General features: G+C 36.6%; 1 protein-coding gene across 4 annotated transcripts; it reads left to right on the top strand.

Annotated features, from left to right (window-relative positions):
- Window positions 1–474: 474 nt before the first annotated feature.
- On the top strand, window positions 475–14,609 carry SERBP1 (SERPINE1 mRNA binding protein 1). Of its 4 annotated transcripts, none has more exons than XM_079698345.1 (8): window positions 475–868; window positions 4,670–4,820; window positions 5,311–5,451; window positions 5,582–5,653; window positions 6,244–6,363; window positions 8,861–9,038; window positions 12,413–12,586; window positions 14,213–14,609. In XM_079698345.1, the coding sequence occupies exons 1-8, from the start codon at window positions 556–558 to the stop codon at window positions 14,267–14,269; spliced, it is 1,206 nt and encodes a 401-aa protein (XP_079554471.1). In that variant the 5' UTR covers window positions 475–555; the 3' UTR covers window positions 14,270–14,609. The 4 variants fall into 4 exon arrangements, with proteins under 4 accessions (XP_079554471.1, XP_079554470.1, XP_079554473.1 ...); XM_079698344.1 differs by having other exon boundaries at window positions 5,564–5,653; XM_079698347.1 differs by having other exon boundaries at window positions 476–868; window positions 6,289–6,363.
- Window positions 14,610–23,718: the final 9,109 nt, after the last annotated feature.

Here is a 23,718-nt window from a genome sequence, read left to right as displayed (position 1 = left end):
CTCAGCAACCCGCCAGCCCTGGAAGTTTGTGAGTCTCCACTTGTAAGACTGGTAGTCACCTTGACCTCCCGGACAGGTGGGGAAAGTTAGCCCTGGGCCAGAGGCGGGACGTAAAAGCGAAGGCTCAGAACTTTCCCGAGCAAAACACGCCGTCACGTTTTCCTGTTTTCAGCGCAGCTCGAGAGCCGGAGAGTTTAAGGGTGGCGAGAGCAGGTGGCAGGACTCCGCCCACCACCGCTCTTCTCCTCCCTCTGCTTGCTGCTCCACTCCCTCGGTGAGGTCCCGCCTCTGAGGCGCGCGCGAAGAGTTGTCGCGCCGTGTGTTCTGGGAATTGTAGTCCTAACGCTGGGAGCCGCCTCGGGAGAGGCGACTGCGGCCTACACACCCCATGGTGCCGCGCGGCGCTGGCCGCTCCCGGATGTGTGCCTGGCGCCGGAAGAGAAGGCGGCCCCCCTCTCTCGGCCCGGCCATCTTGTGGGAAGAGCTGAAGCAGGCGCTCTTGGCTCGGCGCGGCCCGCTGCAATCCGAGGAGGAACGCGCCGCCGAGCCACCATCATGCCTGGGCACTTACAGGAGGGCTTCGGCTGCGTGGTCACTAACCGATTCGACCAGTTATTTGACGACGAATCGGACCCCTTCGAGGTGTTGAAGGCAGCAGAGAACAAGAAAAAAGAAGCCGGCGGGGGCGGCGTTGGGGGCCCTGGGGCCAAGAGCGCAGCTCAGGCCGCAGCCCAGACAAACTCCAACGCGGCGGGCAAACAGCTGCGTAAAGAATCCCAGAAAGACCGCAAGAACCCGCTGCCCCCCAACGTCGGCGTGGTTGACAAGAAGGAGGAGACGCAGCCGCCCGTGGCGCTTAAGAAAGAAGGTAAAGCTGTGGTGGAAGGTGGGGGAGACCCGGGATGGAGGGAAGGAGCGAGGGGACTGGCGGCTACCACTGGCTTCTGGGGCTCCGAGGGTCCGCGGGAGACTTGGCCGCCGATTTCTTCGCGTTTCCCCCCGCTTGGCAAAAGCCAGGTCCTGCGAAGGTGCTGGGAGCGTGGTAGCCCCAAGTTCAAACCGCCACCTGCAAGGATCCTGGAGCCACCTCTTCCCGCCTCAGGTTCTGAGCGGAGGAGCGTGGTCGGGATCCTGGGAGGCTGTTGTCTTCCCGCCGGATTCCTTGGCGGGCGAGCGCATGGGCCGAGGTTCGGGAAAGGGAGCTCCTTCTCGGAGCGTTTGTTGTTAACGGGATGGCGGGGCCTCCGCGGCTTCTTCCTGCTCAGAGCTTTCTTTCAGCCCGCTGCTCTGAGGTGCGGTTGTGTCTTTTAGGTTCCTGCCCTGCCGTCTTGTGCCAGTGTGGCGTGGGGTACCCCCGAGAAAAGCTGGGGGTCGGAGTTTCCACCTACGCCCCCCGTACGTTCGAGCCTATCGGATGTTGTGGAGCGAGGTGCTCTTTTAGGTGCCCCCTGTGCTTTATCGTTACCCCCTCGCCCGCACAACTATTGCAAACTTAATAACTTGCTGGAGTGCGTCAGGCTGTTGGGAGGGAGAGAAATTTGGCCACCCTGGATTGAGCAGAAGCGGGAATTCTGAATGAAGATTGGTGATGGCAGGAAATCCTGAAGCTCGTCCTCGGGTCACGATCTTTTTCCCTGGCCGGACCCCCCGCACGCAGTGTTTCATGTGGCGTGGCCTGGCCTGGGCCTCGTGGTGCAAAGAGTGCCGAGGCTGTCACAGCGTTAGCCGCTGCAGAGCCCTTTGGAGTGCAGCTTTTTCTCCCCATGTGCGTGAAGCATGGTCAGGATTTCATTGGCGGGTAGTAGTTGCTTCCAGGTCACTGTAAACTTCGCAGGATTGTCTTGAACTTGGTTTTTGCACTCTCACTCGTTACTGGTTTGTCTTTTGTGATGAATGAAAAAGCAAAACAGTGGGGGATTAGAAAAAGTGTACGTGATCCGTAGTATGTAGGTGTAGGACTTAAGCTTTGAAGCTTAAAGGTTTCCTTTATGAGTTGAAAATTGAAATTTTGCCACGTGCTTCTGAAAAGAGTACTCATTAGCTTTCGTCGAATTTGATAACATTCAACTAATTTAAATTTAAAAAATCAAAACAATTGTGTTAGGTTTTGGTTTAGAATTTTTAGAAAATACAGAGAGAGCTTTGTGAGGCTTCGGGTGAAGAACCTAGGTGGTAAATAAAACAGTTGTATTAAAATTACAGGTTGGGGAGGGAAGCACAAGTTGGGAGTATTAGAAAGCATGTATATATATACATCGTTTAGGCTAAATACTCATTCAGCTAAATTTTATAGCAATCTGTAGCACAATGTAATAAATCTAATTTCTATGTTAAGGAATACTGGCTTGTGTATTTATTTAAACTGCACAAGTTTACCTCCTTCATCACACTAATCCAAAGAAGGTACATGAAAAAATGGGGTCTGAAGTGTGCACCCCTTTTGAATGTTCGAAACATAAAGCATGGTTTAAACCCGTCATATGTTTTGATCATAAAGCCCATTTTTGAAATAAGCTCTTACCGGGATCCTAGTATTTTAAATTACAAAGTTAAAAATTTATTTCATAAATTTATGACCAGGACCGAGTTCAACATTCAGTAGTCTTTCCTTGGGAAAACTTCCATTATTAGCTATCAACATTTTCCTTAGGTCAGCATTTCAGAGCACACTTAACCTTAAATTGCATAAAACACAAGCTTATAAAAATATTGAATGAAAAAAAATCGTTTTGAGGCCTTACTACTTAGCAGTCAATTCTGGGCATTGGGGAAGGATAGACCTGTAAACAAAGTCCCTGCCTCTTGTAGTGGGATGGATTGTTAACCTGATCATGTGTTCCTTGTCTTTGAATAGAGGTCCTGACACAATCCTAGACGTGCTTTAGATGTGTGTTTGATGTTTATATTCTTTGAATTTTGTAGTTTGTCTTTTGCCGGTTTGGGGAACTTGAGAATTGACACCATCTACTCGTTTGTTTTTTTAATGTTAGAAGCCTGGAATCTAGTGAAAATCAAGAGACGCTTGCATTTTTAAATGTCAGTCATTGGGTGGATTTATTTGTAAGTGTTGTAGATTCTGTAAGCCCGATACTGGATATTGGGGTGGGGAAGCAAGCCATTGTTCAGTTGGGTGTGTGGCTTGGATATTATAAGGACTGGTTCCATAGCTCCACCCTAATACACTACCTCTGATGAAATTTATTTAAAATGCCTTGGTGTAAGATCTAAGATTTCTGGTCTGTTCTGAGAGTATATGGAATGGACCTTAAAATTTCACTGAAGAGTTTGACATTTACCGTTTGACTTTGGCTACAAGCAGCTGAACAATTGGGGGCATCCTGGAGGTGTTACACTTTCTCAGAAAGAACCAGAGTGAACCAACTTAATTTCTTGTGAAACCGATTCCTCAGGTGCTTTTTGACTTTGTCAGAAATTGTGGTTTGGGAATTAGAACATACCTAAAATACTAGTCATGAATTTAACCATCAATCTACTTATTATCTTTAAGGCTACCAGTAATGCATATTGGTTGCCTTTTTGGTCTCTGACACTAACAGGAAAAAAGTAATGAATGAAGGGGGAAATCAGTAAATGCTTCAGTCATCACTTAGTGTCACAAGTTTCTATTTCTGTGTCTTGCTTAAAAGGGGTCCTTTTGTGTATGTGATTTTTAAAGATTCTTTGGAAAGGAAGATACTTGAAAGGGCAAACCAAAAAATCTCCATAATAATAAAATAAGTGGACTATTTCCTGTTGGTTGCATAACAGTATGTTTTAAAAGTTAGGTGTGGTATGTATGTATATGTATACATATATATGTATGTAGACTGCAACAGGAGAGGAATATGGTACTTTTTTCCTGTTAAATAGCTATTTTCAACTATAGAGAAAAATTTTTTTTAATTTTTTATTGAAGTATAGTTGATTCACAATGTTGTATCAATTTCTGCTGTACAGTGAAATGATTCATCGATTATACATATATACATTCTTTTTTCTAATGTATTCTTTTCCATTATGGTTTATCACAGGATATTGAATATATCAATAGTTCCCCGTGTTCTACAGTAAGACCTTGTTATCCACCAGAGATATAATCTTAAATGCCATTTGTTTTCCTTTCAGTTTTGTAATTTCATAGAATCATCAGTCTTTTTACTCTGTTCTTTTTTTCCCCCTCCAGATTATGTAAAATAAAATAATGTCTTCACTGGGTTTTTTTTGAGGGTCTTTACCTGGTGATTGTGTTGGTTTGCTTGGTTATTATTTATGAATGGCTAATGGTGTTATCTTTGGTATCTTTAAAACCAAAATGTATCATTTGCTTAAAATTTCTTTAAATTTAGAATTTTAAATTAAGAGACTGGCATCTTGAAAAGTGAGAGAAATAATGGCTACCCAAATGACTTCCAGGTCAGTTATAGTGAATGCTTTAGGGGAAAAAATGATTTGGCAAACTGAATGGAAGTTTGAAACAAGTTTATTCAAATAGGAATTTTTCTGAAGTACTTTGTTACACTTTGGAGATGCCCAGTGTTAGCCTTTTTTCAGTGGAAAGTGCTAGTTAGTGGACTTAAAGAGTAAATTTTTTTTCTTTTAACAGCCTAGGCCTAATTTTTTGTGTTGCAAAAAATAATTTGCTTTCGTGGGGTTTTTTAAATCATTTTAGGAATAAGACGCGTTGGAAGAAGACCTGATCAGCAACTTCAGGGTGAAGGGAAGATAATTGATAGGAGACCAGAAAGGCGACCACCTCGTGAAAGACGATTTGAAAAGCCACTTGAAGAAAAGGGTGAAGGAGGAGAATTTTCAGTTGATAGGCAAGATTGTTTCTTAATCTCTTCATGTTTTGTCAGTTTATAGAGTCACATCTTAACACAGATAAATTGAGCATAATTGCGAGGAAGCAGTGTGCTAGTTAATTTTATCAGTTTTTCTAGCGAAATGTCTAAGTATGTGTGTTATTCTTAGGACATTTTGGTAACGGCTTTTAGTATTGAAACTTAGATTTCTCGTAATGAAACACTTCAGTTATGAAGGTTACATGTGTTTATTTTAATTTTTATGTATATTGGTGAATAGCAGTTTTACTAGATTATAATGTGAAATGAGTAACAATGAAGAAGTATATGCATTAGTAGTAAAGTTTTAGAGAATGTCAAAGTAATTTTCTTACGTTGGGGAGTTTCCTAGTTTTGATTTCCTTTGGGATATGAGCCAGTAAATATGTTCCTGCATCTTTGAGCCTTTGAATTTCCCTTCTTCCTTTTACCAGAAACCTTAAAGTATATATTTTTTTATTTGTTACAGACCGATTATTGACCGGCCTATCCGAGGCCGTGGTGGTCTTGGAAGAGGTCGAGGAGGTCGTGGACGAGGAATGGGCCGGGGAGATGGCTTTGATTCTCGTGGCAAACGTGAATTTGATAGGCATAGTGGAAGTGATAGATCGTAAGTCTTATATTGGTTTTTATTATACTTTTATATTTGAAGCTACTTCTTTAATAAAACAAAATTTGAATTTCTAGAACTAAAGAGTATTATGTTAACTCAGTTTTGTTAGTTCTTTTTCACATTACAGTGGCCTGAAGCATGAGGACAAGCGTGGAGGTAGCGGATCTCACAACTGGGGAACTGTCAAAGATGAATTAACGTTGGTATTCTGGTTTTTTTAAATAAATACTTCTAATAAAATTGATCTTATACCTTACTAGAGGTTTGCCCATTAAATTTTTACTTGTCCCTGGGACAAGGATGGATGCTCTTATCTCAGAGCTACTTCCTTACAAGATAATGAATACTTTTTTGGATATGTTTGGATTATAATGTGTCAAATGACCAGTTTTTCTACGTTTCAAAAATATGTGGTATTTTTCTTTTCATATGGATACATAGCTTTTATTGAAATCCTATTTTGAGGTTATTTGGATATTATGTTATTGTATGTTTCTTATTTAATAGTTCTTATTCTAGCTATTGACCCCTTTGGTGATGACAGAAATTTGAAAAGCCAGTAAGGCTTTATTTTAGAACTAACTGCTGTCATACTACTTTTTGAGTAAAGTACTTGAGCTATAACTTGGATCAGTATACATTTTTAAATTATTTTCTCTTAGTGGTCTGCTGGGGAGTAAATTTAGTAGGAAAAGACATTGGGAACGTGAGAATTTTAAAATATTTATGTGAAGACTTTCAGCTACATGTAAATGGACCTAGATGCCTTTTTTTTCTTTCTTTCCTTAGAGAGTCTCCCAAATACATTCAGAAACCAATATCTTATAATTGCAGTGACTTGGAGCAATCAAATGTGACTGAGGAAACACCTGAAGGTGAAGAACATCCAGTTGCGGACACTGAAAATAAGTAAGTGATTTGTGTGTATGGTAGCGGTAATGCTCGAGCATTGAAATGTTTGGGGTTTAACAAGAAAACAACCTGTAGGCTTAATGCTGTTATTTATTTGCTTTTTAAAAGGAGAGACTTTATTGTACTCCATTCCCTCAAATAGTGTTTAGAGGGGTGGTTTACAAATGTATATGTTGGGCTCTAATGGTTTGACAAATAGAAGTGGTTATTTCTATTTGAAGTTACCATTGTCATCTTAAAAAGATACGGAAGATACGTATTTTAGTACATCCTGTTAACCCTAAGCACAAAAATAGCCATTTTAACCTGAGAAATACTTGGAACTCATAGTTCAAAGTACTTTGGACTCTATGTAACTATACAGATTTTATTCTAATACAGTTTAAAACAAGAAAACATGGCCATTTTAAAATTAGTTCCTCCATCTCCTTGAAGTTTTTTTTTTCCATCAACATAGGATTTGGAACATAGCATTATTTATTGGCTTGTTTTAAAATGTGTGAGGAGAGCAAGCACCAGAATATGTTGTCAGTTCACTAGAAGACGGTTTTGAAATTGTTCAAGGGTGTGGGAGAGTTTTAAAGACTCAAGTTATGCTAGTAGAAATAATTTAATGCCTTCCTCTGGTTTCCATCAATACAAGCAGAAGTTATATGCCAGGCATGTCTTTCAGTATGTGGTTTAAAGCCTTGCATTACAGATTATCTAGGTCAGTAATTCTTAATCAGGGCATAATCAAATCATTTAGGGAGGCGATGCTTTTCTAAACTTTTCTTTTTCTCCAGAAAGAATTGTTCTTACAGTGAACCACTATTAATGATTGGAAAATCATATTTTGTGGATTTGTTTGAATATTGTGGATTTGTTTGAATAAGGAATAATAATCAATTTACTATTGGAGAGAGTAGATAAAAATACATGGTGTTAAGTGATGTGTAGAACTTGGTAATATAAATTCATTTATACAAAACTATGGAGTCTTAATTTTGTGTGGTAAACAATGAAATTGTGATAGGTGAGATAGATGAACCTTACGTAACATTAAGTACTTTACAAAGCTCAACATAAATGTTCCCTTAATGAAGAGTTCATGTTTAACTCACTTTAAGAGTAATCTGACAAGATTATAACTGTTTACCAGAAGGAAAGGATGTTATTGATAGGGTATTGGAAGCAAATCCTTAGCTCAGTTCCCAGGACTAAAATTGGGGGTATTGGGTCTAAAGACCATGATGACATTAGAGCAGCCTCTAGTCTTACTACAGAATAGGGGAGAATCTGAACATAGTATTATGTCTTGCATGTGCACGTGTAAATTTAAGAAACAGCTTTGGCTGAATTTGATTAGCTTCCTTATGTATAGTTCTAGAGCTTCTGTTTTGTCTCATTTGATCCTTACAACAACCCTTGACGGTAGGTGTCATGGTTTCATGATATGATAAAGGTATGCCGAGTTCTTTTCTTGGCTGTGGTACAACTTACACGTAGCCTAGGACCTTTTTTCAGTCTTTAGTTTCTGATCTGTAAACTGACAGGGTTGGACTTTACAGTCTAGATCCCATCAATTCAGTGTAAGCTTGGTGTGGGAAGTTTTAAGATGGGATTTGTCAAACAGTAAAGAGTAGCACAGACAGGAGATATTTGAGCAAGGCTAACTGCATCACCTGCTATCTTTGGAAAGCAGTGCTCCCAAAATAGCAAACAACTTGTTTGGTGACAATTGGAAATTGAGATTAAATAGTGGATTCCTAGGCCCATGCTTTGTTTCTGTAAAAAGGGAAAGGGATAATATGTAATAGTTATAGCCTGAGAATTATATTTAGAAATAACTAATTTGGTGTTAAGCATTGAAACCAGTATTTTGTAGAAACTTCTATTATTAGTGAAACTGTAGTCTCCTTTTCATACACGGATTGGTTTGAAAGTTGGAGTATATAAAGTTAGGATTTGTAGAAATTAAAGATTTGCCTTAAGTGTTAAATAAAGGATAGGGGAACAGTTCTTTTATATTCTAGAATATGAAACTTGTTGCTCATGGATATCCTAGATGATTACCTTCATATATGTTATAAGTTATGTATTGTGGAAAATTATGGAAATTAAAAAATGTGTTTTAGGAGAAGTTAGGTCAACAATTTTAATCACATAGTGTAAGTTTTAAAAACAGTAGTATGGTTTTAAAAAATGTGTTCTAGGTTTGATACAGCCAATTCAAGATTGTGTTACTGATAGATGATCATTTAAGAGTTTATGAAGATGAATTGTATGTTCCTTAGTTATCCACGCTTTTACTAATTCAACAAACATTGGATTCCTGGTCTCTGCCAAGTCACATGTTAGCCACTGGGTTACAAAGAAAACTGTGATTCTCCTGTCCTTGGGTAATGTAGAAGATTACCAACCAGCCAAGGTTAACTTCCTTACTTATAATTGTAAGTTATATGATTTTATAAGCCCCCTTACCACATGTAAGACTTAAAACATTTTCACACAGGGAGAATGAAGTTGAAGAAGTAAAGGAAGAAGGCCCAAAAGAAATGACTTTGGATGAGTGGAAGGCTATTCAAAATAAGGACCGGGCAAAAGTAGAATTTAATATCCGAAAACCAAATGAAGGTGCTGATGGGCAGTGGAAGAAGGGATTTGTTCTTCATAAGTCAAAGAGTGAAGAGGTAAAATGAAGTTTTGTGATGTTTGAAAATGTTCAGATGTCTTGAATTGCATTTACAATTTTTGTGTTAAAATTTCACGTGGGTAATCTGTTTATAAAAAAGAAAAGTTTTACATAGGATTATTTGAGGCAGATAAATTGCCCCAAGAGGAAAATAAACTGCATTATCATATAGTCTAAGAAATTATTCTTTCAAATTTGTGTAATATTTTAAAAAATCTCACCTAACTGGGAGTCATTAAGACTTGTATTAGGTTAGGCGGTTGGCATTTTTATTTGGGAAACTGTGTATGCCATATATAATATCCAGGAATCTTTAGTAAAATGGTATTATCCTTCTTTACTGAGGAGTGATGTAAAGACCAGAGAATCAATTTATGAGTTTCCTTTCCTTACGAAACTAATGAAAATATTTGAGAAAAACGTGTGTGACTTTTGATTTGGTAGCTTCTATTTAAGCCTTGGGGCACATTCTTAGAGGAAAATCCCACTGCTGCATCCTTTTAGGGTTTGTGTAAGTATGAGATTTTAGTCACAAAGTTAAATGGAAATGTTATGAAGGCAACCTGTAATAAAAAAGATTCAATAAAATCCACATTTTAATTTTCTAAACAAAAAAATAGCTCTGAAACAAACTTGGAAATATTTTTAAATAAAATAGAGGTTTGGAGATGATTTTTTCAACATTGACTTCATGAAGGTAGTATAAATGAGGATATTAAGTGTAGGGAAGAAAAAACATCTTCCTTCATTAGAATGCTTTTGGGTTTTTTTTTTGTAGTTCTTGCAGACAAAGTTGTTTTATCTGTGTAAAACAAAGAGAATTCTTTATTTAAAGAACCATGAAAGTTCACTTTGGGGAGATTGTTCATTTGAACTAATAAATTGTTTAGGTTAATGTCAAAGAGATTTACTTTGGCACCTTGGAGACAATTATTCATGACCTTTTGGGGTCCCGATGGAACTTTTCTCCAGAATAGGACACATAGATATAAAATGTTCTGATATATTGTATCATTATTATCATTAATACCCTGAAGCCTCTTCATGCATTTTTTTAGACATCAGGTTAGGTGTCCCAGCTTTAAGTATTATTTTACATTGAGCTTTTAAGAAATAACTATTACACAAGGTGATGTATATAATTAGAAAGTTTAGAAAATTATGTGAAATTGGTGATGAATAACCTTGAAATCAGGACATTTTCATTATCAAGCCACTTTTGTATGTTTGGACCCTTATAGTTATGATGCCTTTGTGATGTATGTACATGAAATCCAGCCTTACTGGCATATATGGCCTCATCATTTGAATATAGATTGACCCCCAACTTAGAACTTTTTGGTTTTTTGATTTTAAAATGGTGTGAAAACAATACACATACAGTAGAAACCATAGTTCAAATTTTGAATTTTGATCTCCCAGGCTGAATATGCAGTACTCGCTACTCTTTTGTGATGCTGGGCAGCGGCAGCGAGCTGCAGTTCCCAGTCAGCCTCCTGATCATGAGGGTAAACAACTGATCCACTTAAAACGATTCTGTTTTTCACTTTCAATACTGCATTTAATAAATTATGTGAGATATTTAACCATTTATTATAAAATAGGCTTTGTGGTTTTGTGTTAGATGATTTTGCTCAACTATAGGCTAATGTAAATGTCCTGAGCACACTTAAGGTAGGCTAGGCCAAGCTGTGATGTTTGGTAAGTTAGGTGTATTAAATGTATTTTGGACTTAAAGACATTCAGGCTTTATCAGGATGCAACACCATTGTAATTTGAGGAAGATCGGTATGATAGGTCTTCAAGTTTGTTGTATACAATGCTTTAAGTACTCTTTCTCTTTTACTTATCTTCATCTTCACAACAAATATGAAGTAGTTAGGGAAAGAAAGAAACTTTGAGAAATGGAGAACTGAATTATTGACAGCTGAGACCAGAGCTCTTATTTCCTCATTGTCATACAGTGCTCTAGAAAAAAAAACTTTGTAAATTTATCCTGCTAGTTAACTTGAAGGTTGGGGATGTAACCTGAACATCCAGACTTCCTCTTTATTATTATAGTAAAACCTTCAAGATGTTTTCAGTAGTATATCAACTTAAGTTGTTTTGCTTCTGTGCTCTGGAAATCTATAAATGCTTTTAATTGATAAATTGATATCATTGCAATAACTAACGTTTAAAATCAGAGACTTAGTATATATCATTGACTTTAATTTGCTAGTGATTTTGTGGTTTTGCATTTGTGTTTTATGCTCCTTTATAATTAATATTTTTTTTTTTTTTTTTTATAATTAATATTTTAAAAAGAATCTTCTATTGCCTTTAAATTAACCTAAAGGAAGACATAAAGGGATGACATTTAATTTGGGTATTCGACGATTAAAGGAATGAAAATCTGTGTACAAATACAAAATTTATTTGTACTTAATAGGTAATTATTAACAGTTGTAATATTACAAGCTATTTAGAAAGAGTGAAATATCCCTTCAGAAAAGAGGATTATATGTGTATTTAGAAAAATTAAAACATACTTTAAATTAGTATGAGAAGTTTGTAACTAGAAGATTAAAACCCATTCACCCCCAAGCATACAAAAGAGATCAGACATTAAGCAGTGTAAAATTCTCTGGCCTTTTTTTGCAGAGTCCATTATGTAGCTTAGGATCTGGGTTTCACAAATATGATGATTTTATTTTTAAGAAGGTTCCTGTGGTAAATTGAAGGCATGGTTTTATTTGTGCACAGTTTTTCAAGGTTCCTTTCTTATGTAACGTTGTGTTTCACTTGAATTTGTAGTTCTCCAATTTATATGGAAGAACACATAGTTAAATATGGACAGAAAAGCATTTTGAGAAGTTTATATATAATTTCTTTCCCAAGTCATAGTTGGAAGAGTATAGAGCAAAAGTTCTCTTTAAAACTTATATATTCAGTAATATCTCTAATAGAGATATATACCATCTATCCAAGTCTTCCTCAGAGGTTCACATTGGAATGCTAATCTGAAGGGCATATTTTAAATGTACTTATTCATACTTCACTGCTAAAGATGATGATTCAATAGGTTTGAGATGGGGCCCAGCCACTTGAATAGTTGTGATTATATCTCTAATCAAGACTTGCTAATATCATCTATAATTTAAAGTTAAGGGAATATGAAATAGAGAAAAGTGAAAGGAATTATTCCTCCTAGATTACTGTAGCTGATCCCAAAGCTTACTTATTATCTGTAGAGGTTTCTATATTTTTTCACACAAAGCGCAGGTTAGATTTTTGGTCTTTTTAGGAGAAAACTCATTATTTAGAAGTGTGCAACATTACTTTCCTATTAATCACCCTATTAATTTAAGTGGCCTTCACTTAAATTTTTAGGCTCATGCTGAAGACTCGGTTATGGATCATCATTTCCGGAAGCCAGCAAATGATATAACGTCTCAGCTGGAGATCAATTTTGGAGACCTTGGCCGCCCAGGACGTGGTGGCAGGGGAGGACGAGGTGGCCGTGGGCGTGGTGGACGTCCAAACCGTGGCATCAGGACTGACAAGGTAATTTTAAGGCTTCTTTTACCCTTTTAAGTAATTCGAGGACCTCTTTCCATAAATCACTGCCCTAGGTCCTTTTGGGGACATAAGTCGAAGAAGAAAAAGGTTGACATGCATGCCTTTAAGAAACTGCATTTTAGGTGATATTTTTTGTTTAAAGCACTTACATGACTGAATAGTGCTGCCAGTAGTTAAGTCTACCACCCTTCATCGAGTACTTACCTGGTGCCAGTTATGGTACTGTGCTAAAAAAAACAAAAACAAACAAAAACCCCACCAAACAAAAACAAACAAAAACCCCACCATTTTACAGAAGATGAAATTCAGGTGAAGGGAACCAAGGTAATTCTTGGCCTTTGGTAAGGTCTGCCTGAAATGCCAAATACTTACTTTGCCTTGACAAATCTTCACTGCTTTTTAGGGCTCAGCTTAATAAAACCTTTGTGTCCTTTGTATAATTTTGTGGCATTGACTGATTGTTTTTTGTTCATGAGAGCTGTTCTGTAAGTTGGGATTCATTTGTGTCCTATTTTCTGTAATCTCCATTGCCTTGCACTAAGTGTGACAAAAAACAAATTCTTCTGAAATATTTTGATAGAAGCCCTAGTAATTGGTAGATTTGAAATGACCTGTCAGATGCCAAAGTCCATGGTTTTAATGACTAGATATTACTAAAGTATTAGAGATAACTTGGGTTAGTTTATCGTCTCTTGTGGTCTACCTAGGAAACAACCATAATGTCCTCCTGAATTCTCAACACCTGATATGCAAATTGGGGGACCCATCTGCTTGATTGAGTCTGCCAATGTTTGATTATAGTGGTAACTTAATATCCTAGATTTTATGGTCACCCATAACAATGTAGTGATATTTTGTTTTTATTTCTTTCTCTGTGACATGGGTTCTTTTTAAAGGCATTGTGTATATGGATCTTTTTAATACTCTTGTTTTGTAAAAATTTGTATTTTGACTGTAAATAGCCATGAATGTGCTGCTTAAATAACTGTAATTGGTTTCTTAGCCTGCTTTCACATTGATGCCATTCTTACTTAGCAAGTGGGGAAAATAAAAGGATACTGAACAACAGAGTAAGAATCCACATACATACCTTGTGTGAATCTACTTGTGTGATTTATTAGAAAAATAACCCATGCTGTTACTAGGGAATTTTCTGAGATCTTGATAGAAATTCAGGACAAGGCTCATTGCAAATATTTGTAGTCCTATTCTTTTTTTTTTTTTTTAACTGGAGTATAGTTGGTTTACAGTGTTGTGTTAGTTTCTGGTGTACAGCAAAGTGAATCAGTTATACATATATCCACTCATTTGTAGATTCTTTTCCCATATAGGTCATTACAGAGTATTGAGTAGAGTTTCCTGTGCTATACAGTAGGTCCTTATTAGTTATCTATTTTATATATAGTAGTGTATATATGTCAATCCCAATCTCTCCCCCACTGTAGTCCTATTCTGATCCATAATTTTGCCTTTCAAAAGTAAAAGCTTTGACATATTTTACTCATTGTAATAAAACTAAGTTTTTTTTAGAATTCTGTGTCTAAATGTAGACACTGGAAATATATTAATAAGATTTGAAAATCTTTAATTTTGCTTCTGTTTCTTTTTCAGTCAAGTGCTTCTGCTCCTGATGTGGATGACCCAGAGGCATTCCCAGCTCTGGCTTAACTGGATGCCATAAGACAACCCTGGTTCCTTGTGGACCCTCCTCTTTGAGGCTTGCATGCTTAAGGATCCCAAACGACTAAGAAATTTAAAAAAAAAAAAAAAAAAAAAGACTGTCATTCATACCATTCACACCTAAAGACTGAATTTTATCTGTTTTGAAAATGAACTTCTCCTGCTACACAGAAGTAACAATATGGTAGTCAGTTTTGTATTTAGGAAATGTATTGGTAGCGGGGATGTTTTCATAATTTTCAGAGATTATGCATTCTTCATGAATACTTTTGTATTGCTGCTTGCAAATATGCATTTCCAAACTTGAAATATAGGTGTGAACAGTGTGTACCAGTTTAAAGCTTTCACTTCATTTGTGTTTTTTAATTAAGGATTTAGATGTTCCCCCTATTACAAACTGGTTTTAAATATTGGACATAATAGCAGTTTTAATACCTGCTTTGCATTTTCACACATGGTCAACTGGGACATGTAAACTTTGATTGTCAAATTTTATGCTCTGTGGAATACTAACTACTTTATGTATTTTAACTTAGTTTTAATATTTTCATTTCTGGGGATAAGGTCTTTTTTCACTTCTCATGATAGCTGTTATATATGCTAAATCTTTATATACAGAAATATCAGTACTTGAACAAATTCAAAGCACATTGGTTTATTAACCCTTGCTCCTGCATGGTTCATTAGGTTCAATTTATAATTGATTCACAATTTCAATTACATTTACTTTTTAAATATGTCACTTTCCTGTTTTAAAAACCAATCTAGACACCTTACTGGTGAAAGTTGTTTAAGCTACTTATTGTTGATAGACACATACTGTCAAGTGAAGTAGTTTTATGGGTGTTGAGTTTTTCCTCCTCCAGTAGGGTGGGTGGAAGAAGTTAATTTGGCTAATGCGTAATATTTAAACTGCTCTGTAAAGTAAGTGGCCGCTCAGTATGATTTGTATGTGTGAAAGGTCCCAAATCAAAATTGTACATCCATAATCAACCCTTCAACCCTTGTTCTAAAGAAACCAAAGGGCACTGGTTAGTATGGTAAGGGGGGGGTATGTTAATTTTTGGAATTTGGAAAGCAGACAGCTTTACTTTATAAGGTTGGAACAGCAGCACCATCCATGAAATACAAGCCAAAAATTTTACTGTTTCAGAATTTCCTATATTGCTATTCATTTTGGTCTTAAGTTGATAGATTCCACAGAAAGTGATAAGTATCTTTTACCTCTTCCTCCATTAGAAAATTAGGTTAATAATGGATTTCTTGATCGAGAGCATCACCACTGACTAAAACGTACATGGAGAGAATAATCAATAAACAGGCTTTCTAGGATCTTTTTTTTTAAGTCTTCTGCAACATTTATTGATAAACAGGAAAGGGGTTTTATTTACAGTTTTGAAGGTCTTTTTATCACTATTATTAGTAATTTTCTATCTATGTATGGTAATGTCCAGTTTTTAAAATACTTTATGATTTAAGACTTTAAATCATAAAATGTCTGTTTAGCTGATTAGTTCTCCCCTATACTTCTAAATGAGAAATTGTACAGTACAAGAGTTGTTCATTGGGATTAGATTTATTAACCTAGTTACCTACTAGTTTGACATCTTAGGAAGGAGGTAATTGGTTTTTTTTAATGATGGATAAACTTGTGCTGGTGTTTTGGATCTTATGATGCTGAGCATGTTCTGCACTGGTGCTAATGTTTAACATAATTTTATATTTACAAACATACCTGCTACCCAGAGGCAAGTATTAATTTAGTCCTTATGGACTATTACCCCTCTTGAGATTGCAACATACACACTCCTAAACACACTCATAAGTGTGTTTAGACTTAGAAGTATCTTAACTCATTTCTGGACATGAATGTGTTATAAACCTCCTGATTTCTAGCAACATATAAAAAAACACTGCTATTAAAAACCCATCACAAGTTCTACTCATTGTCAGCCATTGCTGGCATTCTGTCACTAGAGAATACACAGCAATATCTGGTATGTTGCAAGCTTTCAAGATAGCCTGGATTTTAAAAGTTGGTCCATTAGTTGTATCTGATGGATGTAAATTTGCCTCCTAGTTCACTTTGTGTCAAGAGCTAAAACTGTGAACCTAACTTTCTCTTATTGGTGGGTAATAACTGAAAATAAAGATTTTATTTTCATGCTCACTTCTTAAAAGTCATAAAAACAATCAAATAGGAGCCCATTTATCGTCATGTGTTTTCTGACCTATGTGTGCACCCCCAAGGGTAATGCTCATATTTCTTTTTTTCTCCTTAAACTTAGGTTTTGTTTATGTGGGGTGTTTATTAAACTAGGCTGTCAACATTTGGGAGGGATACCTATTTTAATTATTATAAAAAGAAAGTTCTTGTAAAATGAATTTCAAGGACTGACAAGACAATTGGCATTTCTTTTTAGCAAACCATGTTTTTGAGTGTGAATTTGAGTGTGAAGGTTAACCATACTGAATGTCGGGGGGTCGTTTGTTTTTTGGTGGCTGATAGAATGTTCTAATGAACTTTTATCTTGATGCTTTTAAATGGAAATAATGCCAGAGCTTATATTTTTTATTAACGTGTTTCCAGTTTGCATTGATGATTGGGATAAGGTCTCTTTTTTTTATAATTAAATGTTTTGAGACCTGTGCGGAGTTGTGAAAGATTTTAAAGTGTGTCGCTAGGCACTATACGTCTAAGTTTACTCAGTTTTATTTAAAAAGTGGAGGCAGGACATATCTCGAGTTGTAAATACATTTGGGGTTTGTTGGTGTGGGTGTGGAGGGAGAATATTAAGTATTCATTTTGATTGTGTTATTTTTCGAATTGCTATAGATGGTTGTCCTGAAATAGAAAAATTTTGTTATGCCGTTAGGGAGTTGCATAGAAAGTCTGAATACGGTATATTGGATTTTTAAAATATATTTTTAAGAGCACTAGCATTATATGGAAAGAACCAACAAATAGTAAAGGGCTAAAAAAAAACTTAGAAATGTGGAGCTACTAGAACTGGAATGATTTTGACTTTAAGATCATATCAGGTATACTAATGGACATCTGTATCCCAACGTTGAAGTAATCGGTAAAGCAAATTCTCAGGCTCTCAGATGACTGTAGTTCTACTTTGTAAAGAAAATAAATAAATGCTTAGAAAATAGATTCTAACGCAGGCATTTGTAATTCTGCTGAGATTAACGTGTAAATAAATGTTCAGGGAGTCGGAACACTTACAAGCCACATCTCCAGGTTCACTGGAGAAAGCCCAGAACGTGCTGACTAGAATGCTTTACAGTAGTAACAAGGCAGTAAAATCCCTAGTCAAAATTTCAGATCTAGTAATTAGTGAGATAATCTATAAACATTGTGAAACTATCAGGTTTTAACATTGAGCTGTATGTTAAGTAGCAGCTTCCAGAAATTTGGGCTCAGTGATTTTTTGCTCAGCCTGGGTTTACCTATGACATGTTCTCTCAGCTTCAGAATCTTACTTGATCTAAGTTAGACAAATACGGAGAAGTGATTGAAATAAGTCAAGCTGAGAGAAATTCATTAGATCAGTAATATAGGGAAAGGTTGTAACCTAAAGGATAAGCTTAATTTCAGAAAGTGATTAGGATATAAATTATTGAAATCATTACTAACATTGGAAATGAGTATCATTTAAATAAGTGCTATGTCTAAGCCAGGGGTCAACAGATTTCAGCCTGTGGCCTGTTTTTGTATGGCTCCTGAGCTAAGAATGGCTTCTACATTTTAAAAGGATTAAAATTTATTCTATAAAGATGTGTGTAGCCCACAAAGCTTAAAACATCTGGTCCTTTACAGAAAATGTTTGCTGACCCCTGATCTAAGCCATCACTCTCAGGTCAACATATAAGTTCTTAAAAAAAAAAAAGTTTGCTTCCAGGTACAGATTAAATCACCCTACCTCCTGGGAAGTTGTGAAATTAGAAGTATTAAAAAAAAATTTTTTTTACCCCTTACCTCTAATCAGAATAAGGGCAAGATACTTGATAGCTTCTTAGTAAAGAAGATCTTGTTATTTAAAAAATTGTTTAGCTTGCAAATTCTGAAAGCTGTTAGGAAAGTATAAATTTGCTAAAATAGTATATTTAGTACCTGATTATAGTTTTTCACATTTAGTGGCACTTACCACTTAGTGCTAAGATCCTTGTGTTGTGCTAATTTTGACTTTTCCATAAGATGAGAATTATGAATATTTTGTATGGGTAAGAAAACCAATGTCTCTAACTCCATAGGTTGACTGGGGCGGGAATTAATGGCTTCTGAGGACTGCATTTCTCAGCTTAATCAGGAGGTTATCTGGGCAGAATCTAGCTTTTGTGCCACTACTTCTGTCTTAAATAACGGAGTCAGTTGTTCGCTTCTGTCTTACAAAATAACTGGAAGTCCGTTGTTTGCTTTGAAATGGAAGGAAAGAAAAGGTGAGAAACGGCCTGTTCAAGTTAGAAAATAATTTACCAAATTATATTTTTATTGGAGATGTTAATTACATAGGTAGTGTTAAATCAGTAACATTTGTCCCTTTTGTTGCCCATTGGGGAGGGTATGACAGTTCTGTTGCACTTGAATGTGTATTCTGGCACTTGAATGTGTATTCTAAGTCTTGTGCTTGGAAAACATAAAAGATACTTGCTGATAACTAATCTGACAATTCTGGTTCATTATGGATTTTTAAAAACTATTTACAGACAGTACCTAAAGTGATGAGAATTGCTCTGAACTGATCTTGCTGTGGCTTTATTCCTTAAATAGCTGCTTTAGTGTTACTGGTATGGAAATGTGAAAAGCAAAGGGCTAGTGAATATTTAGGATTTTGTTATTTGGAGAACTGAGAAGTTATTTGGGAAGTAGTTTGGACAGTATTTACACTATATACAATACATAGTATAATATACACTGTATCTAGTTTACACTGTCACCTTAATTGCAATTGTAGTTGATTTCTCTTACAGATTTTAAGACCTAGAAAGAGCTTCAATTTGAAGAAATGGCACAGGTTTTCATCTACCTAGAATGGAGATTTTGTGTAAAGTGATGCAGTTGAACTTGGTTCTTGACATTGCCCAGAATTTTGTCAGATTGGATCTCAAGTTTTTTATTAGCTGATGAATAATGTCAGAAATTATGGGAACTTTTACATGTTGAATTCGTTGTTTCACACCTTGGGTGTAATAATCTATAGTGAAATGTTCCTTTGTTTGGCAACCATACTGACAAAAGTTAGATGAGCACATGTTTAGACATTTTGTCAAAGTGCTCAGGCTGCCAGGGGTTGACTAAACACATCAACGAAGATGGTAGATTCCTCCCCACCCCCCAACACTATTTCATAGCTGAAAATGTGTAGGCTTACATGACTGGCGAAATGAACTAAACACAGAAAACCTTTCTGTTTAGAGATACAGTGGTTTGTCTTTTCTCTGGAAATTCTGAATTTCCAGTGAAGCTTCCACATTTTTTTCCCCAGTAAAAGAGGAAGACCTTTTTCCTAAAAACTACAGATAATTTGGTTTCAGCTTGATCTTGTATACTTGTTTATCAAGGCTTCACGTAGGTGCTACAGTTGTAGTAGCTTCTTAAATATGCCATGGAAGACTGGATTGGATAAAACTACTTTTCATGCAGGTGTTCATTGGTCACTAATCATACGAAGAAAATCGGCATACCCAGCCACGTATATTGCGTGTGCTTCAGACCACTGTGTTTTGTTCATAACAGTATCCCTTGAAGACTGAGTGGCACTTTGTCACTGTATCGACAAAATCCAGTAGATGAAAGTGTTTAACATTGAACAGTTGGATTGGCCCACCCCCACTCAGCCCCGCATTTTGAGTCAAATGGTAGAGCTGGATGTCACGTTGACAGAAATAGAGAAGTGCTTTGGAGGCTGTATAATACCAGGTGAAAATATTTGCTTGAAGAACTTCAATAACCAGCACCTTCATTACAGCAAAGCATGGATGTTCCCCCCACCTTTTTTTCAGGATCATCAATTTCTTTCTACTTAAGGGTTACTAAACTTTAAAAATAACTGCAGATTTTTAGAGGAAAAAGTTTGAAGAGTATCTGTAGCTGGAGAAATTACTGACTTAATTATCCTTTCTAGTTATTTTATCTATTTTAAGCATGTCAAAAGTGGGTTTTTTTTTTCTTTTAAAAACCATCTATACAACTGCTCTGAAAGCTATCCTGCCATAGACCAGAGGGAGTCTAAAGGGAGTGTTCATGGGTATGCAAAGGAATCCAGTCATATGCAGTTGTTGAAGTGAAAGGAGAGAAAACTTAGAAAACCAGTATTTTCTACAGTATTGTGAAAAGGCAAATGGTCTTTTAACCCCCTTTGTGATGGGGTAAAGTAAGATTTCTGCTTCTAAGTGAACTCTCGTGACATCCTGTTTTCACCTTGAGAGATTTTTTTTGGCTAGGGATGAGGGTCTCCAGGCTCTTTGCTTTGGACAGCACAGGAAAAACCCTCTAAGTTAACACAGGCTACATTCTCAGCTAATGTGCAGGGAGATACATAGTTGACGTTTTAGTAAGTGAATTAGATTTTGTTTCCTAAAGGAACAAGTGTATTTTGTTACTAATAATTTTTATCCAATTTCAGAAGAATGTTTTTGCAGTTTTCTGAACTTGTGAAAATGTTTTCGGCTTGTGGGTGTTCTACCTTTCTGGTGAAAACCCAGAGCCTTTGAAAACAACTTAGTCCCTGAGAATCTCATAACAGCTTTTATAGTATTTCATTGGGTCCAATTACCTATGGGTAGCAAAGTATCTGAAATTGGAAAAGGAAAGGTATTATGGGCCTCACCTGACATTCTCTTGCCTAGGCAAGGCCCAGGTCTCCTGTGGAATAATTCCTTACAGTTGTGGAAATTGAAAAGTGGCCAGAATTGATGTAAAGGAACCCCAAGGTAGCACATAATAGGTTTGTATGTTTCTTGGAGATACGATTGAAATCTCGGAGCCAAATTAAGAATGGTTTTGCCACTTGTAAATAAAAGAAAGGACGATTAACAAAATGTGGAGCTAATTACCCTAGAATGAAGGAAAGGCGTTTATGTTTCAACAGTTCATACAAGCAACACAATTGAGTCAAATGCAGCCCTACTTTTTACTTAAGAAATAGCCATGTTTGGAAAAAATCAGGTAAGTTGGATGGGGTTATAGTTATTTTAATTAAAGAGAGAACACACTGCTCTGGTTAATTTTCTGTTTGAAAGGCATAATGTTTTTATTCATAGTTTTAAATACTTACCAATTTCCTTAAAATAATGGACTTTCTCTGGAGTGTTATTTCCCTTCTGTGGCCTACACAGTGTGCCTTGTAGGATTTAGATTAGCTGGGTAGATAACAAATTCAGGAGTGCCAGATTTGTCCTGGTGTCATGCTTTTTGGGTAGATTTCTCAACCAAGAAGGCTCTAGAACTTTAGAAGTACAGAGATGCCAGTTTTTGGTTACCTAGTAATAATAGCTTCAAAGATTTTTATGGAATCACAGTTACAATCAACTACAGTCGGAACCCCAATTGATATAAATTTGTTGTGCAGTCGCACAGAAAAGAATTAAAGTAGTTGAAAATTATGCTCTAAAACCAGACTGGTATCAGGGACTAATTGTGTGACTTTGGTTAAGTTACTTGTATCACAGTTTCCTCATCTCTAAAGTGGAGATAACACCTACCTTAAACCAGTCATGGTGAGAACCGCCTTACACCCCTTAAAAACTGCATGTATTAAGTACTGTGTTAGAGGTCATTGATCATTATTAACAATTGCTGTTAGAATGGGAATAAGGCAAAATTTGGCTTTTTACATAAACTTTGATCCATTGCTTCAGTTATTACTCTAACATCCCCACCCCCCACCCCCCCACCTAGTGTGGAAGCTGCTTTGTCTTTTCTACCCTCTGACAGGAGTATTAAGGGTGGAAGTGCCAGACAGAGGAGGTGGAGGATGAAAGACATGGGCCATAAAAGAAAGCGGTTAGTGTCTGACTTTAGGACCCACTGTCTCAGGTCTTTGGAAAGAAATTGGTAATATTTTATATTTCATTGACTCTCCACTTCTAAGAGTAATGAGCCCTTGTGATGAAAGGAATGCAAAAGTGTAATTTAAAAACCTGTGGCTGGATGTAGTCACTTAGCATTTTGGTGTATATTTAGATTTTTTTTGTATTGCTTTATAAAAGATGATTGTATTCAGCCGTTTTAACCACTTCCATGTCAAACGTTATGTTTTTTTAAAGGCTGCATAGTATGCTTTGCATCAATTCTAAGATGCATCCCAATTTCAGGCATGTTAAAATTATGTGGAGGGGGCGGGGAAGTGTGCACCATAGCAATCAATGGCATATTACAGTTTAATTTGCATTTTTTCCCCATTCATAGCAAAGTAATGAGGTGTCCCCTAAAATTGGTGGCGTCTTAGACTCCATGAAATTCAGTGTTTCATTGTATGCGTGATTTAACCAGGACCCTACTGAAGGGCATTTATGTTCCTCTCCCCATTATAATCAATGCTGTGATAAATCTTTTATAGACTTTATGATATTTGTACTGTTCTTTAGTCTACATTGCTAGTCAAATTTTATTGAATATTGCCCAGGTGCCTCCAGAAAAGAGCCAACTAACATTCCTGTAGCCAACCGCAGTTCTCTAATTAATAGTGGCTAATTTTTTCATTACTGTTGCTAATTTGGTAAGGGAAAAATGGTACTCAATTTTTATTTCTTTGATTACAGCTGGGTTTTTTTTCATGCTTATTTCATGCTTAATACATTTTATATGTATTTTATGAGTTGCTCATTCCATTTTTTTTTGAAGTGTTGGCTTTTTTCATATCGATCCGTAAGAGTGCCTTATTAAGTAAATTATCTTGGCATATCTTGCAAATACTTTTATCTAACTTGGTGTGTGTGTTTTGCAAAGTTTTAATTGGAAATTTATTCCCATGTAGGCTGTGATGTAAAAATATGACTTGTTTCTTTCCATCATCAGTTGGCCAATTGATTAAATTGCTTATCTTTTTTTTTTTTTTTTCTTTTAGGGTGAAGAAGAGGCCTTTCTGATTTCCTTTATTCTAGAGAGTGATTAATTTGAGGGTTCGCCTATTAGCCTTTCATAAGGGTGGATAATGTGAATGTCTTTGTGTCCTGCAGGCTAGGAAGAGAAAAACAGGGCTCCTTTGGAGGGCCTGAGCAGTGATACTGGGACAGATGACAACTATGTCAGGTGAAAGAAAAAGAGCTTGATGGAGAAAACCAAGAATCAAACAGGGGGTATTGACTAGAATAGAATGTGCCTAGTTTGGCATTTCTTTCACTGGCCTCTGGGAATTGGAGAGTTGCAGCTGTAGGCTATTAATGGAAACTGAGAAATTGGGACAGGGTGGAGGGGAAAAGGCGCTAAA

The sequence above is a fragment of the Hyperoodon ampullatus genome, assembly GCF_949752795.1.
Source record: "Hyperoodon ampullatus genome assembly, chromosome: 2".
In the NCBI taxonomy this organism is placed as follows: Eukaryota; Metazoa; Chordata; class Mammalia; order Artiodactyla; family Ziphiidae; genus Hyperoodon; species Hyperoodon ampullatus.
The sequence above is the reverse complement of the archived record's forward strand: the minus strand, read 5'-3'. Positions and strand labels throughout refer to the sequence as shown.